Source organism: Lissotriton helveticus, chromosome 11 (assembly GCF_964261635.1).
Source record: "Lissotriton helveticus chromosome 11, aLisHel1.1, whole genome shotgun sequence".
Classification (NCBI taxonomy): domain Eukaryota; kingdom Metazoa; phylum Chordata; class Amphibia; order Caudata; family Salamandridae; genus Lissotriton; species Lissotriton helveticus.
In genome coordinates this window covers 414,952,884-414,971,429 of record NC_136072.1, presented here as the reverse complement: position 1 = coordinate 414,971,429, position 18,546 = coordinate 414,952,884, and the positions used below count along the sequence as shown (strand labels likewise).

Genomic DNA, 18,546 nt, shown 5'->3' with positions numbered 1-18,546 from the left:
GCTCACTTACACGCCTCAGTGACGTAATAGCAATTAGGAAAGCTACTTTCCACGTTAGGAACTGGAGTTCACACGAGTGCAGTGGCTCAAAGGGTGGTCCCATCAGTCTGGTGAGGACCACATTGAGGTTCCACACCGGAGCTGGCGGTGTTCTTGGGGGAATGACTCGTTTCAGACCTTCAAGGAAAGCTTTAATGGCAGGCACCCTGAAGACAGAGAGATGCTGCCTATTTTGAAAATAAGCTGCGATGGCGGATAGATGTATCCGAATAGAAGTGAACGCTAGATTGCACTTGTAAAGATGTAGCAGATAGCAAATGATGTTAGGGATAGATGCATCTAGCGGGTTGATGTCATTGGCTGTACAGTAAATGACAAAACGCTTCCATTATGCTGCATAGCATGCTCTGGTAGTAGGCTTCCTTGCCTCCTTGATGATGTCCATGCATTCTGGAGGTAGGTGTAGGTATCCAAACTCTAGTACTTCAGGAGCCAGATCGCCAGGTTGAGCTGTTGCGGATCTGGATGCTGAATGTCTCCATGGTTCTGCGTCAAAAGTCTGGGCGTGAGGCGCAGTCTTTGATGCGGCACCACTGAGAGTTCGAGGAACGTGGTGTACCATGCTTGGCGCGCCCACGTTGGAGCAACCAGGATGAGAGCCATCGAGTGCTGCCTTAGCTTTCTTGCCACCAGCGGTATCAGAGGGGCTGGCGGAAAAGCGTACGCAAATTTGCCTGACCAGTTCATCCATATCGCATTCCCCTGCGACTGTGGGTGAGGGAACCTGGCGGCAAAGTGTTGGCATTTTGCGTTTTCTTTTGTTGCAAACAGGTCTATCTCCGGATGACCCCACTGCTGGAAGTACGGGTGGAGTACAGATGGGTGTAACTCCCACTCGTGCATTTGATGGCTGTATCTGCTGAGCAGATCCGCCATCTGATTGTCCTTGCCCGGGAGGTGTTCTGCCATGAGGAAGATGTTCCTCTGAATGGCCCACCGCCACATGCCCTGAGCCAGATGAGACAGCTGTGGCGAGTGGGTGCCCCCCTGCTTTTGAATGTAGTACATCGCGGTCATGTTGTCCGTCCGGACTAACACTACCTTGTTGCACAGATGTACAATGAAGGACTTGAGCGCCATGAAGATTGCCATCAGTTCCAGATAGTTGATGTGCATCTTCTGTTGCTGCGTCGTCCATAGTCCCTGCACTGTGTAAGTGAGCAGATGAGCTCCCCATCCCTGGAGAGATGCGTCCGTTGTCAGGGTAATCTGTGGCACTGGCTCCTGGAACAGTCGGCCCTTGCAAAGGTTGTGTGGAGTCCACCAATGCAGAGAGTCGTATGCCCGACTGGTAACCAACACTAGGTCTGTTAATTGGCCCTGAGCCTGTGTCCACTGATTTGCTAAGCACTCCTGGAGCGGGCGCATATGCAACCGTGCGTGAGGGACTATGAAGATGCAGGAGGCCATCATGCCTATCAACTGCATGAACACTCTCGCTGGGAGTGAGTGTTGTGGTCTGAACTTCTGGATGAGAGACTGCATGCTGTCTATCCTGACTTGGTTTGGTTGAGCCATGGCCGTCAGGGTATTGATTGTCGCACCTAGAAACTGCCGGACATGTGCCGGCTGGAGATGCGACTTTGGGTAGTTCAACGAGAAACCTAGATCGTGAAGGAGGTGAATGGTAGTCGACATGTCCGCGGCGCACTGTTGTTCCGACTTGGCTTGAACGAGCCAGTCGTCCAGGTAGGGGTAGACATGGATGTTCTGCCTCCTGAGGTGCGCTGCTACTGTCGCTAGACACTTGGTAAACACTCTCGGGGCTGTGGTCACTCCGAAGGGTAGGACCTTGAACTGATAATGTCTGCCTTGGATAGTGAACCTGAGGTATTTTCTGTGGGACGGGTGTAGTGGTATGTGGAAATAAGCATCCTTGAGGTCCAAGGTTGCTAAGAAGTCCCCTTGGTTTAACAAGGGAAGAATCTGTTGCAGTGTGAGCATATGGAAATGTTCTGACAGTATATACAGGTTGAGGGGACGTAGATCTAGAATGGGTCTGAGAGATCCGTCCTTCTTTGGAATAAGGAAGTACAGGGAATATACCCCTGTGCCTTCCTCCTCTACTGGCACGAGCTCGATTGCGCCTTTTTGCAGCATCACCACTACCTCCTGCTGCAATAAGTGCAAGTGCTCTGCGGACATAGGCCGTTGCCTTGGTGGAATGTTGGGTGGAGTGGATTTTAACTCTAGACAATAACCGTACTGTACAAGTTGTCGCACCCACCTGTCTGTGGTGATGTTTCTCCAGACGGGCAGGAACTGCTGTAGTCTCCCCCCGACAGGTGTTAAGTGGTCGGGGGGCAGTGACAGAGAGTCACTGTTTGCTTGGGGCAGAGGAGCGGGAGTTGTTGTTCCCTCTGCCGCGTCCTCTGGTGCTGTTTCCTCGGTAACCCCCCTTGTTCTGTTTGGGGTACGAGGATTGTGCTCCACCTCTAGAGAATTGTGATTGTTGACCCATCTGTCCTCTGGTGACTCCACGTGCACCTGAGCGACGAAAATTATTGCCACGAAACTGTTGTGATTGTAGGGCCCCCATAGACTTAGCAGTTTCGGTGTCTTTTTTAATCTTTTCAAGGGTGGTGTCAACATCTGGACCAAACAGTATCAGGATTGACTGGCTGATTAAGTATGGTTGTTTGTATGTCAGGTTTAAACCCCAATATGCGGAGCCACGCCTGTCGTCTCAGCATGACGCTAGTGTTAATGGCCCTAGCTGCTGTGTCTGCGGCATCAAGTGCACACTTTATGGCTGCGTTGGAGATCAGTTTTCCCTCTTCTATAAGCAGTTTGGTGCCCTCTTGAAACTGCGAAGGCAGGTGTTCCAAAACCCGCTCTAGGGTGTCGTAATGCGCCCTATCATAGCGTGCCAAGAGTGCCTGTGTATTTGCAATACGCCAAAAGTTGGCAGCCTGTGCAGCTACTCTTTTGCCTCCTGCCTCTAGCACTTTGGACTCCTTATCCGGGGGAGGAGCTTCACCCGTTGTTTGGGAGTTGGCCCTTTTGCGGGCATTTGCGACCACCAGGGTGTCAAGCGGCAACTGTCCCCGAATGTATGCAGGGTCTGCAGGTGCTGGTCTGTACTTTTTTTCGATACGTGGATTGACCACTCTCGCCCTGGTAGGTTCTTTAAAGATGTCCGCAGCATGTTTGAGGACCCCTTTGAGCATAGGCAGTGTCTTTACTGTCCTTTCAGAGACTGAAAAAGTGTCAAATAGGAAGTCTTCTTCTACTGGGTCAGCATGCATGTCCACATCATGATTAGCAGCTGCCCTTTCAAGGAGTGCATGAAAACCTGCAGAATCTTCTGTTGGGGATGCACGTGCACTGAAAGGCTGTGGGTCTTGCCCCACATCTTGGGTGCCTTGGTTACCAATGTCATCATATGAATCCGGCTGTGCATCTGGTTCATTGATGGGGAAAGTGTATTGGTCATCTTCATCATATCCCTCACCCTCAGAGTGTTCTGGGGAAGGAGTTGGGCTCCTTCTTGGAGGAGGCTGGATAGGTTCCACGAGGCCTGAAGCGTCCTGAGGAAGCCTTTTCTTCTTCAGGGGGATGACATAGGAGTCCACTGGCTGTGAAGTGATCCTCCTTTTGTAAAGGGTCAATTTGCCCGTGTCAGCGTCGATAAAACGCTCAGAATCCTCTTCTGAGTCGAGTACCCGACTTGAAAGTGCCCCTGCCGTTGAAGAATCCGACTTCTTTGGCGTCGATTTTGTTGAAAAGGCCTTTGGCGCCTCTTTCGGCGGCAGAAGGAAGAGAAGTTTACCCGCAGGCTTCACCGGAATGTCCATCGGCTTCTGTGGCGATGGCATCGGAGCCGACGTAGCAGAGGCCTTCTCCCTGATTCTCTGTAGTGAAGAGGCGATGGGGGACGCGTCACTTACAGTGGCCTTTGGCGCCGACGAGGAGGTCTTGGCCTTGCCCTCGGATCCGACGTCCTGTTGGCCCTTCTGAGTTTTGTACGATGATGCCGCAGCCGCCGACCCAGAGTCCTTGGACCGATGCGCAGATGTGCCAGCCTTCGATCCGTGTGATTTTGTCGGCTCCGTCTCCACCACGCGTCCGACTAACGAAGTCCCAGTCGGAACCGGAGCCGTGTCGCTGGCTTTGGCGGGCTTTGACGGCGTCGCAGCGGTTGACCTGTGCCGACCACCCTTCTTAGAGGATCCCTCCTCTGGCGCCGATTTCGATACTGTGGAATCGACAGATTTCTTCGACTTCTGTGGACCGGAGGCCGACGGAGTCGATGAAGCAGCGGGTTTAGTCGGTTTTGGTGGTACGGCCGCCATCTTAGGGACGCTCGGATCCATAAGTTTCGGTTTCGATTTTGGGTCGGCCATTTTAGGTGTAGTCGATACCGCAGGTTTCGGTTTCGATACGGGCTGCGCAGCAAGTATGTCCGTGGCCGGGCCTGAAGGCGGGGCCGTGGTGCGGTACGGGGTCTTGGGTAAGGCCGACAGGCGATCCCGTGACCCGATCGTGATGTTCGTAACCTTCGGGGCATAGCTCGTCCCCTGAGCTATCTTCCGCGGCCCCATAAATCTCTTCGACGTCCCCTACCTCGTCGACGTATTCAAGGCCTTGACCCACGACTCCGTCTTCTGGATCTGCCTCGACCTCCGTCTCGGGCGGGGAGATTTGAAGATGATGGCTCTGGTCCTCCTCTTCTTGGTCGCCGAAGATGTTTTCTGGATCCGGGGCCGCTTGTCTGGCCTCAAGGCGCACCGCGCGCCGAAGCTTGAGTGTCTTCTTTGACCTGAATCGTGCGCAGGCCATGCAGTTGTCTTCGTTATGGTCTGGTGAAAGGCATTTGTTACAGACCGGGTGCACGTCTATATGTGGGTATTTGGACCCACAGAGCGGACAGTACTTAAACGGACTCCGCTCCATGCTGGAAAGTTGCGGTCGTGTCGCGATGAGAAGGCCTCGATGTCCGAAGAGTGAACGTACTCCGCTGATTCCGACTCCAAGAGACGGAAGAACTCGAGACCGTGCGCAAACAATACCGACGCAAAGAATACAAGGCCTTTTGGCCTTAAAAAGTTAGTTTTTCTCGGTTCCGACAGAGAGACGTCGAGACCGCATCCGAACCCAATGGCGGAAAAAAACAATCTGGGGGTGGAGCCGATGCCCATGCGCACTGTAGTCCAGGGGAGGAGCCACCTATCTCAGGATACTTCGAAGACTCTTCCAGGACAACAATGTGCGATCATCCGGACCCAACACTAGGCGGCGATCTAATGCTAAGATATGAATTTAGCAGCCCACATGCCTCGAACGTTGATTTACAAAAATGTATAAAAATCTTCTGTTGAATTCAACCCACTAGGGCTCTTAGTATCCATCTCAAGGATATATTTTGTTTCCAACCTCCTCAATTTGGCATTTCTATCTCCACCACGTCTCAGGGGTAAAATGCAATCAATAATGTAAAATTTCAACAAGTCAGAGTTTTTTTTTATGTACTGCAGAGAAGTGACGAGCCACGGGGTATGATTCATCCCCATTTTTAATGGCCCGTAGGTGTTGGGGAATTCTCTTGTGACACTGGGGTCTAGTGCTCCCTACGTATTTCAAACCGCAAGTGCACTCTAATACGTATACTGCATATTCTGATTTACATGTAAGTTTTTTGTCTATTTTCCTCGGTGTACTGTGGAATGGGCTATGGTACTCGGTCTTATTAATGCCCTGCTTACATGCCTTGCACGTTGAACATTTGATGAATCCCTTGCTTTTAGCGAGCCAGTCTGAGGAGGATTTCCTTTCCGGGCTACTCGAGACCAATGTGTTACTCATTGAATTGGCTTTTCTAAATGTCAGATTGGGGGAGCGTGATAGTTTCTCTCCCAAGACTGGATCGTTCTTGATTAGAAGCCAATTCCTGGTTATAATCTTCCTGATGGCCTGATGCTGGTCACTAAAAGTGAGAATAAGTCTCAAGGGCTGCTCATCAATGGGAATGTCTCTGGTTCTGTCTCTGGTCACCAATGCCTGTGCTCTACTTTGTGCGTTGGCCCTTCTGGTCGCACTGTCAATGACTTTGGGGCTGTAACCCCTTTCAATAAACCTTGATCTGCATTCCTGCTGTGCTTTAAGGCAGTCAGTCTCCCTACTACAGATTCTCCTGATCCGCAACATCTCCCCATAGGGGATGCTGCGGATCAGGTGGGCCGGATGGTTACTATCTGCATGTAGTACTGAATTGCCCGCCGTGCTTTTCCTGTGTAGTCTGGTGTTAAGAGAATTCTCATTCACAAAAATCTCCACATCTAGGAACATGACAGAGGATTTGGTGATGTGACTAGTGAACTGTAAATTCATGTCATTAACATTAAGCAAGTTCACAAAATCCTGCGCTTCATCCTCAGTCCCACGCCAAATAAATAATAGATCATCAATATACCTGAACATAAATGCCACATGTCTGTTAATGAATGAAAGATCTGCATCCAAAAGTGTCTGTCTTTCCCATATATATATATATATATATATATACTTACACAGAGGGGCTTTTGAGCTGCCCTCCTCTTCTCTTAGTATGCTTAAGTGTCATTCACGTTTTAATTCCACCTACCACTATAAAAGCATGGGGTAATGGCTTTTTGTTTGATCTATGTGATGACTGATTTTAATTATGTTTCACATTACATTTATTGTAAACGATTGCACTTATGTCCCTCGTGGCCAACATAAAGTGATTTAGATTGATTACTGTTTACAAATGGGGGAGCAGTAGGGTCAGTGAGGAATATCAAATTATATTATACACCAGAAAGATTGTTACCGAACAAATGTTCTTCTTAGTGGTACTTCTAAATGTTATGTTAAGCATATTTATAAAGCGCATGGCAGCCCCAGCAACGGGGCATCCCTGCGCTAAAATGTACATTTCTCACCTTGTGAATATAGTCCCTATCAGTACCAACCAAACGTAGGGAGTCTGAACTTTTTCAGAACAAAAGGTTGAGCAGAATGAGTGTGCAAAATCCCCTCTCTACAGACCCGACTGTAGAGGCAGTAGTGCTTTGAGAATGTGTGTACCTACACCCAGATTGCCGCCCAACTAATGTCCAGCACAGGCATTCGGTTTGCTATTTCCATGCTACCAGCACGGTCACTAGTGGAGTGAGTTTGCAAGCCTCCTTGGGCTAATTTCTTCACCAGTGCGTAGCAGATCTTTATACAGAGAACAGTTGGTATATTTTAGCACTGACTTACCCAACTTTGCTCTTCGAAAACCCTACAAAGAGCGGATAGTGTATATGATGTGCCTTAGTACCCTTGCTAGAGAACCTATAGTGCCCTTAGAGTCAACACTACAGAGTTTCTTTTCCTCTATAGTGGGATGAGGAGCAGCAAAGAAAGCAAGAAGGGTTATAGACCACCCGATATGAAAAGGAGAGATCACTTTAGGGAGAAGCTTGGGTCCTCAATACCAACTTATCTGGGAAGAAAGTAGTAAAACGTGGCTTGACAAAGACCCTGTAGTTCAGTCACAAGTCTAGCTGAAGTTACAGGGATAAGAAAGGCAGTCTTCAACAACAGAAATCCTAAAGGACAACTGTGTAGTGGCTCAAATTGGGTGCAGAACAAAAAAGTGAGAAGTTCAACTTCTTATGAGGCATCACAAAAGAGTTTCGGCAGAAACAAATGTTGCAAGCCTTTCCAAAATCTCATCACAACAAGTGATTTAAATAGCAGGCTGATCCGGCAAAGGCAAAAGTGCAGATTAGTACAGTTCCCAAAACAAGTACTTGCTGGGTGAGGGAGAGAACACACAACAAAACATCCATCACAAACAAAGTTGTCTGAAAAGTCTGTCTAGTGCAGCCAGACCACAAACTCATCCAAACGACTGCCATACACTGATTTTGTGGAGGGACAACCAGTTGCCAAGGTAATGTCACTTCCATCAGGGGGAGGTCAACTGTTGAAGCTCAAAGAGATACAAATTGTGCAGGCTGGCGTGCAGAATTATGACCTCCTGCTGCAACACAATATCATGAATTAGCCCTTTGGTCTTTTCCAAAACAGACTACTGTAACGCACTTCTTCTGAACTCCCAGGAAAAAGTCCTTAACAGGCTACAGCTAGTCCAGAATGCCTCAGCCAGAATCTTACTAGGTATTCCTAAGTTCACTTCCATCTCCCCGTATATTCAACAACTGCACTGGCTCCCAGTCAGGAGCAGTACAAAATTTAAGGCACTGTGCATTGCCTATAAAGCCATCAACAACTTAGGCCCACAATTTCTTAAAAACGCCCTCTGCCCGCTTGAAAATTCAAGAACGCTTCGCTCTTCCTCAGCTCATCTGCTCGAAGTTCCACGAACAAAAAGGGCCAACTGGGGTGACAGATGCTTCACGATTTCCACAGCCAAACTTTGGAACGCACTACCCCTTTACATCAAAACGGCCCCTACGCTCATCAGCTTTAGAAAGAAATTAAAAACCTGTTTTTTTTCACACTAATTTCTTCCATAGCTATCGTTCTGTATACTGAGCGCCGAGACACCCCCGGGTAGTTGTGCGCTATAAAAATCGCAAAAAACAAGCATAAACAAACATGAAGCAGCAGATTGATCAGAGCAAAGATGCTCATGCCTAGGTGTTCCAGGTACTGTACTCACCTGGCAAACTCTGGTGCTATTCGGAAGACTTGGGCCGGTCATTTCTGACCTTCAGAACTTTGGGCAGCAAGCCACACAGGAGGCCAGAGCTAATCTCTAGATGGAAGGTGTTTCCAAGAGAGCTGCTTTGCAAACTGAATCGTCCAAGAGCGCCGACATTATACAATATCAACAGTGGAAAAGAGATCAGGACAGCGTTGTCCCATTGCTGGAAGACAGCATGCCTCAACTCCAGCAGTAACTGTCGTTTAGGAAAGTTTAAGTGCCTGCGGCTGAGTTCATCCTCCCTGGTGTTTAAAGATACTTCCTGGTGATTTACCAGGAGAGAAATTTCTGGGTGGTCTAGCATCTTCCAGTAAAGCAGAGTCTGCTGACACAGGGCCGAAGACTGCAACCCCACTAGGTTTGTTGCAGTACCACATAGCTGTGGTGGTGTCCATGAGCACCTCCACCAGCCTTCCTTTGACTGTAGCTAGAAAGGCCATTAAAACTACACGAATCACCCTCAAGTCAAAAAGATTAATGTGGAGCTGAGTCTCCTTCAGATAATAGAGGCCTCTTATCTCCACCTCTACCATATGGTCTTCCCAACCCATTAGTAGTCCCTATGTGTCCACTGTCAGCTCTGACTGTGGTAGAGAAGAGCCTACAACTGGCCAAATCAAGGACCAGTAGCCACCACTGCCAATCTGTTGCAGTATCCTTTTGAAATTGATACGATCCCCTAAATCCATCGGATGCCATGCAAACTGGGATTTGAGGTCCTACTGCACAGCCCATATTTGCCAGCTGGTAGGTGTGGCCAGCAGGATATAGGAAGATAACAGAACCAACAGCCTCAGATTCATGTGCACTGAGATTGCACTGTATCCAGGATTGTTCAGATGAATTTGAGAAGGAGTCCTGTGTGACTTCGGCACTTTGATAGTGAACCTCAACAATGTTAGCAGGTTCACTGTGGTCTGGAAGTGGTTGACGACTACCTGGAGCAAGCCTGCCTTTAGCAGCCAGTCATTGAGGTAAGAGAAGACTGGTAGTCCGGACGGCCGGAGGTGTGCTGAACAAGACTACCACGTTATTTTTTTAAAACAACTTTTATTCATTTTCATCCAGTTATAATGCACTCTGTTCATACAGCATTGTGATATTCTTGCACGTAGAGGCAGCTCAATTTTACAATCGTACATTATTCTGGTCATGTATCGGTGCATACAATCATATAGTGTTCAGGCCAGGCCTGACTTAGCTTTAAGCCAGGTGACTACTGGTTACCTATGTAGGAAAGTAGTATCTGCTGCTTATGGTTACCCCCACTTTTTGCTGATGTCGCACTGTTTTTGGCCTAGTCTGGCTGGGATCCTGCTATCCAGGACCCCAGCATATCTGCTTTCTCCTGTAAATTGATATGCATGTACTTTAAGTACACTTCAGATTGGATTCTGGGGTACCCTTATCAGTCCTTAGTATATGGTACACCATGTACCCAGGGCATAGGTACCCCAGTGGCCTCCCATGGGCTGAAGCACGTATTATGCCACCCATGAGAGGCCATCCAAATTGACATGACAGGCCTGCTACTGCAGACTGTGTAAGATGGTGCTTGCACCACTTACTGAGCTATAGGTTCACTATATCTATCTAAATCGCTACACTTAAATACCGATTTTTTTAAACGTTGATAAAGCGCTCAAATCACCCTGGGGCATCACGGCGCTGATTAGGCTGATTTTACTGAGGTTGGGAAGTAGGGATAGATTCAGGCGAATTTGCTAAAACAGAAAAGCTTTCAGCTGTTTCCTGAAAATGCTGTAGCTTGGAATTTTTAGTCACCCCTATGGCAGGCCTCAACAATCCTGAAGGCAGGGTGCTGGGTTTTACGTGCGAGGGTGCCCCTGCATGAGTAGAGCGGTACAAAAAGCATGAGCAGAGCCTCTCTGTAGCCTTCAGAGACCATTGTCCGGGGTTGTCTGTGATGCAGCCAGACATATATGTTTAAGTGCATTATAATCTCGCGGTAAATGATAACTTTAAAACAGCTGCTTAGAAACATGTCGTGTTTTGTGTCAAACACCTTGGAATCATACCTCAACACCAGTAACTGGTGTGAGAGGTATTATTCCACCCTTCTAAAGGGACATATGTGGGTCACCGGTATACCCGGTACCAGCTTTCTCGAGCTGGACAGCACAAAGTGGATGCTGCCAACCACAGACACGATTCTGCTCTCCTGCTGCCGAGCCAAGCTTGCACAGAGGAAGGCATGGCAAAAGGCAGCCTATCACAGGGAGGTGTAACCACCTCCCAGACAGTATTTAGTATATTGGGGCTGGGTGGGTGCACTCAGAGTGCCAGAAAGTTGGCACTGGGGCACATTTGGTGTCCCTGTGCATAGTCCAGCTCAAACCAGTTCGAGGAGCCATTTGCTCCTGCTGTGGCTTAGAACCTCCTATGTTCCAAAGGGTTTACTCAAAGTCCTCTTCGAAGTGTCCTTAACTTGTAATTTTCCAACCGCAACTTTCCCATAGAGTTGTACAGAGCACACGTCCGTTTCCTCACTGCACCCGTCCTCCATGGGCTCCCGGTGTCACTCCTCTGGGTGGTTCCTTGGGCTCCCAGCGATTCTACGTGCCCTAGGCCCTGTGTCTAGTCAAGTCGGTGTTGTTATACCATTTTGTTGGTATATGGTTCAGTCTCCCCCGGAGCCCGCTGTGTATTGTGCTATTTACGAATGTTCTCTTGATTCAGTATTGTGTGCTTTATGCCCTAGTCTCACAGAGACTAGTAGAGAGTGTTAGATTAATAAATACACATTTTTATATAAACAACGTGTGGTTCTCCTTTCATTTAGTCATTTAGGAGGTAATATTCTGGTAAAACAAGCTGCCTTACATTCATTTAGCCTGAAGACTGCTCTCCATAGCTGCCCCTAGGATAGCTTTCAATAAGGTTATCTTTGACCTCATACATCGTAAGGGTCGTGTGGACTGGTACAAGGTGCCCACTTTAATTAGTGGACAGCATATACCAACCCACCTTCTCAAAAAACTATCCTAGTATTACGTCAGAATATTTACACCACGATCAGTTCACTGAACACTAGCGGGGCACTGGAGAGGCCAAACAAGAGTACAGTGAACTGAAAAGGCTCCTGGCCCACTATGAACCACAGGTAGGGCCTGTAGGACAGGGATAAGGAAGTACGTGTTCTGGATGTCAAACACCCCCATCCAGGAGTCTAGGGTAGACGGAGTCTGAGATAGCATAAGCATCTTCAATTAGTCCTTCCACAGGAAAGCATTAGGATGGCAAACATCTAGGGTAGGACCAAGGCCTCCGTCCTTTGATACAAGGAGGTAGCAGGAGTAATTTGCAGTTCCTACTTCCAACACAGGAACCCTTTCTTTGGTCCATTTGGCCAAAAAGGCATGCACTTCCTGTTATGTCCAATCCTGTGACATGGTTTTGACCAAGTTACCAAAAGTTTATCTGTAGGGATCTCATTAGATGTTAACAGTGGCTCTGTGGGAGCCTGACCAGGTGGAAGTACTTCCGCTGATGCATTAGTCTTAATTTCTATTGTGGGTGCTCTGAATCTAGGACTTCTGCCATCATTCGTATAATAGCCAAAGGGGTGCTTTCTTTCATGGCAGTTCAGGGGGGTGGGGGCACAAGGCCAGAATCCAGAGAGTATCCAACCGACTGGCATCCTGAAGTTCTTCATACCAGTTTCCCTTATCATACTGAGGAACTAGGTTGTCTCAATCATACTTATCACTGTCAGAGTCAGTGCAAACAGATTGTACAAAGTGTGGAGCCTACCAGGTGGTAAATGCAAGGTAGCACAATCTGAAGGATTGCCTAGAGTTAGCAGGCCAGATTCTACCTTTGTCGAAGTATTGGTGGACTCTGTCCAGAGTTGGAGAGAACCCTAGGATGTACACATCTTCTTCTGGCATCACTGTGAATGTAAATAGGGCAGAGGATGGGGTCGGAACTGGAGCTGGGTCAACACCAAAGGCATTTCGGATCCACTGGTGGAATTCTGACTGGAGGCCCCTCTGGGTTCTTGGTTCCAACAGCACAAGTAGAAGCCAGGGAAGTGCCAAATATACATAGCATGACCTCTCTGAAGGCCTCTACTTTAGGGGACATCACGGACTGACCTGGAAATTTAGGGTGTTCGGGACCAAGCTTGGAATCAGCTTCGATGGCGATCAGAATCGAAACTGGAAGGACATGTTGACTCCTTTGCATCCTCTCTGGAGTTTAAGTGTGACGGAAGGGGCCAAATTCTCGCTTACACTTATAATATTGTTTCTTTGATTTACTTGAAGACTTCAACCAAGATAATCTGCCATGGGAACATGACCTTCCATTCAACTTAAACGGTCACTGTGTAGTGTCTTCTTGTGTTTGGTGACATTTGGCCTCACAGTCCCATATGGCGTCCGGGTTCATTTAGGTGCAGTCGGGCCCTGGAGCTGAGCTCAGACCCCAGACATCACAAACAGACTGTCAGGATTGGTGAAAGACATCTGTTTGCGACAGTACCTGCAAGTTCTAAACTTGGTCATTTTAAGAGGTGACCTTTTCCTTGCACACAAGATAATTTGAGAAAAATGAATGGTCAAAAGACCAAGGAGAAGATGCATATCAGCGTCTGAAGTCATGGAAATAATAAGGATGACTGTGCGCGTGGGGAGTGCTTATATGTGGCTCTGCTCAAACTCTGAAGGAACAAGTTACTTACCTTCAGTAATGCGTTATCTGGTAGAGACTCCAGTCTGACTGGGGATAATTCGAAGGTAAGGAATCTGAGGTTAGAAGTCTCCTTTAGATCAGAATGTCGTTAATACGGAACCGCATGACCTGCTGGCACAAAGGAGAACTGCTTTCAATGGATCTAGATCCAGTCTGACACCTGAGGGAATATTCCCAAGGTTTGAAACTGGGGTTAGGAATACCCATCGGAAGTACATTTTGGGGTTTTCTTTTTTTTTCTAGCTTTATATAGCAATAAATAGACTAAGGTATCTGAGCGCTTTGCATGAGCACAAGTTGCATTACAGAAGGACATTCATTTTTTTAGGCATGGGGAGATATAGTCTCATACGCCGATGACACCCAGCTGATCCTGTCCCTCACCAAAGACCCCGCCACCAACTTCCACGCAGGGATGAAGGCCGTCGCCGAATGGATGAAGAGCAGCTGCTTCAAACTGAACTCGGACAAGACGGAGGTCCTCATCCTACCCTCCACCCCTTCCGCCTGGGATGACTCCTGGAGACCAACCTCGCTGGGAACTGCGCCAACACCCACCAGCCACCCACACAACCTGGGGTTCATCCCGAACTCTTCTCGGTCAATGACCCAACAAGCCAACGCAGTCTCCTCCTCCTTCTCCAACACCCTCTGCATGCTCCACAAGATCTACAGATGGATCCCCATTGAAACCAGAAAGACGGTCACCCTGGCCGTCGTCAGCAGCAGGCTGGACTATGGCAACACCCTCTACGCAGGCACCACTGGCAAATTCCAGAAGAGACTCAAACGCATACAAAACGCTCCCGCATGCCTCACCCTCGACATCCCCCGCCACAGCCACATCACCGCCCACCTGAAGGACCTGCACTGGCTTCCCGTCAACAAGAGGATCACCTTCAAGCTCCTCACCCACGCTGACAGAGCACTCCACAACGTCGCACCAGCATACCTCAACAAGCGACTCACCTTCTACACCCCAAACCGCCAGCTCCGCTCCGCCGACTTCGCCCTCGCCACCGTGCCACAAATCTGCAGAAAACAACCACCGGCGGCAGATCCTTCTCCCACCTCGCTGCCAAGACAAGGAACACCCTTCCCATCCACCTGCGACAGACGCAGGACCTGCTGACCTTCAGGAGACTCAAGACCTGGCTGTTTGATCAGTAGCTCCCCCCCCCCCCCCCTTCAGACCCTCAGGGAGCGTAGCGCGCTTTGCAAATGTTTGATTGATTGTCTAGAAACACAGGATGTTTGAGCCTCCCGCCAGACTCCAACCTCGTTCTCTAGCTTTAAAGTTGGCTGCCCTATCTGTAAAGCCACACCTTCCCTTGCACAGGTTTGCAAAAAATTGGCAACATTCAATGCTTGCCAAGAAGAAAGCTGCTGACTTTGCTAGAACCTTTTTTTTTTGTTTTTTTTGCAAGGGGTAATTTTTTACAGCCGTATCCCCCCCCCCCCCCACCCTAAACATTTGCGCCACATTTACATAGGAGCATTTCTATTTTTGTATTAATTTTATGACCAATGAATATGCTTGAGAAACAAAAGATTTTGTTTGCCAAGACTAGACTGATCTGGTTGTCTAATACTTTTTTGTAATATGTCACATCCAAAAAATTCCACATGCAAAACAGAGACCTAAAATTGAACAGAGCCGGTTTATAAGGCCATGCCCTTCCCTGAGAAAAAGTCATGCTGCTTTGAGACCAGCTGGTACACACATGATCATTTAGCTGTGAAAATGAGGATACGCAAAATTACAGAATACATTTTAGATAATTTGTACTCACTGGAGGTCTGCCAGGACGACCTCTCTTCCTTTTTACTTTAATTTCAGGCTCTTCAAGTTGATTAACAGCTTCAATCAATGACGGGGCACCTTCAATTATTGATGTAGCAGTTTCATTTGTAGCATCCCTGTAAAGTGCAAGAAAACTTTGAAAATAACGGAAAACATCGTACCACTGCCCACCAAACACATAAATCTGTCTCATGAGCTAGAGTGAGAAAAACCCCAAACCATTTACAATGTCAAAATTATTTTATTTTAAAAAACTGTTCTTTTTTTAGCTTGATTGAGCTAAGCTTCTGGGTTAAAGACTATGCTTGTTTTTTGCTCGATTTGGGTAGCCAAAGGTTAACGTAGCAGCACTTTTTCACCCGACTCGAACATGGTGTCATGGATGAAAGCAACTATTTGAAGCAACATTCGGGCAAATAGGATTGGTAAGCAAGAATTATTAGACTACGGTAAGACATCAGCTGTTTCGGGTTTCATCTGGTTGCTTTTACCAAGGGAAACCAAATGCCATGTGGCGATCTACATGTTCTGCATGCCACTGTTCATCTGTAACAGCGTTAAAGAGCACGTTGAGGCCATCATCTGCTAAAGACACTGGTTATCATTCAAGTCCTGCCGCCCTTCTTTTTCTGTTTTGGATAAAGCATTTCTTGAATACAACTCACAAACTACAAACGCTTAGGATTCATGATGCCCTCTTGAAATCTTGAATTATGCCTCCAAGAGTCTCTGTGCCACTGACCCGCTCTAAGTAGTCTATGGCATCCCCCGACACCAGTCAACACTCCTAAATATTCCGTATCACACCCATCCCAATAGACCGCATCATGCCAGACACCACAGACAGTCATCAAAACACTCAACGTCCACCTACCACCTATTATCTAACACCATACAACAATCTTATAGTGAGCAAATTCATTGTGTAGTATTTTTGCTTACATGCCGAGACCAGCTATTAGAAATCTACGAACAACGTCTGCCAAGCTCATACAACAATATGATGCTCATTCACAGCTAAAGTGAGTCTAAAGCTTATTCTTAGTAAATGCGGAGAGGTGCAGGGTTCCAGCAACAAATTTAATTTCCAACCGTAATAAACAATATAGGTAAAGAAACTGCCAATAACCACAAGAAAAGTCAGAAAAATAAGAAAGTGAAATGTGATTTCCCACTTAATGTCATTAAGAACCGTCGTTAACGTGCGAATAAGGGCTCCTATAGGAAATAACACCAAGCCTGAAAAAGTAAGAAAATTATGGAAAACGGGGAAAACCCCTAAACTATTTTTGGCAGGGCAACGGTGAATAGCGAAACTTGCTTTTCCAGTAGGGTGTTCAAAGGATTAAGAAAACCGAGGTTCCATGAGGTCATATACACTGCTCAGTTTGCGCCATAAAGGTGAAAAAACTGAAAATCCTCTAAACCATTAAAGGTTTAAAATAGTCGGTTCACTTTTGGCCATGAAGGGTAGTCAGACATAGTTGAAGCACTAGGTAAGAATTAAGCTGAAGGTTTGGAACAATCCTGACCTTGCAATGAAATTTAAGATGTCCATGTATTTTGTGGCTACAGTTTAACGGTCCAGGGAGGACCTGGCCTGACAGTTCGGTCTGGACTGTTTTCATGGGGCACAGGGTCAAGACTGATTTGCATATGGCTGGATCCAAACTGGGGTGGCGTAGTGGGCAGAAGAACAATGGATTTAACCCAGATCTTTTGCCTGGGGGAGAATGTTTGCATAGTCAGCATTCCGTCCATCATTTGTTTGCTGTTACAGTTTAACAGTCAGTAATACCAAAACACTCCCTATGAGCATCAGTAGTTGGGTTCTGAAAGATTTAATTCAGGGCAAAGAGGCAGGAATCGTCAAGCACTACCCTCCTATTAGCATAGGTAAACAGAAAGCCATCCAACTCAAGGGATTAGCGAGATTCCATCAAGATATTACACAACTAAAAACTGCCTTTCAAAAGGGGCACTACCGAGATGCATTCAGGGCATTCAAATGTCAACTGCCACTTCCTGGCAAACAGCTCAAACATTGTAGCTTAGATCCTAGATCACTTTCTTTCAATCTTTCCTGCATATTAAAATTCACATTTAGTAAAGTAGAACACAAGGACTTTCCGAATCAGTGTGAAACCGGAAGAAACTCGCTCATCAGCAACTGGAATTAAGATCAACATTTGCAATACAAAAGGTCTCGCATTTGTTGGAGTTAGAGCTATAGGTGTGTCCTTTGCCTATGTGTTTTGGTGTGTAGTGGATGTATGAACAGAGACACAGCAGCAGCACTGCCTAGAGGACTTAGAATGAGGAATTATCTACGGGACCAGAGAAGCCGGTAGGAGCACTGTCTAGAGGACTAAGAATGAGAAATTACAGACCGGACTGGATTAACAGCTAGCAGCATTATCTAGAGGACTTAGAATGATGAATTACCAATGTGACCAGAGAAGCAGCTAGCAGAATTGTGTGGAGGACTAAGAATGAGCAATTAACACTAGGAACAGAGACACAGTTGCAGCAATGCCTATAGGACTTAGAATGTGGTAATTACTGACAGGACCAGAGAAGCAGCTGCAGCACTGAATAGAGGACTTAGAATGAGGTTTTACAAATGAGACCAGAGAATCAGCTAGCAGCGCTGTCTAGAGACAATAAATTGAGAAATTACTGAAGGGACAAGAGTGGCAGATAGCAGCACTATCTTGAAGACTTAGAATGAGGAATTATCGACAGGAACGTAGAAGCAGCTAGCAGCACTAGCTAGAGGACTAAGAATGAGGAATTACCACTGGGAACAGAGACGCAGCTGCACCACTGTCTAGAGAGCTTCGAATGGAGGAGTTACCGACAGGACGTGAGAAGCAGCTAACATGACTGTCTGGAGGATTTAGAATGGGGGAATTACCGATGAGACCAGAGAAGCAGTGGACAGCACTATCTGGAGGCCTTAGAATGAGGGATTACCACTGGGAACAGAGACAAAGCTGGAGCACTGCCTAGAGGACTTAAAATGGAGGAGTTACTGACGGGACCAGAGAAGCAGCTATCAGCACTGTCAAGAGAACTAAGAAAAAGGAATTCACAGTGGGGAACAGAGACATGGCTGCAGCACTGCCTAGAGGACTTAGAATAAGAATTTTACCAAGGAGTTCAGAGGAGCAGGTAGCAGCACTGTCTAGAGGACTTGAATGAGGCATTACCATTGGGAACACAGACACAGCTGCAGCATTGCCTAGAAGACTTAAAATGTGGGAATTACCAACGGGACCAG

At 47.3% G+C, this 18,546-nt stretch overlaps 1 protein-coding gene across 3 annotated transcripts in view; it reads right to left on the bottom strand.

Annotated features, from left to right (window-relative positions):
• The window catches only part of STAG1 (STAG1 cohesin complex component), a 1,346,357-nt gene that overhangs the window by 996,854 nt on the left and 330,957 nt on the right, over positions 1-18,546 (bottom strand). For all 3 annotated transcript variants that reach the window (XM_078665875.1, XM_078665876.1, XM_078665877.1), the window contains exon 3: positions 15,253-15,379. In XM_078665875.1, coding sequence (XP_078522001.1) covers positions 15,253-15,379 — 127 coding nt within the window. The remainder of the gene's footprint in view (positions 1-15,252; positions 15,380-18,546) is intronic.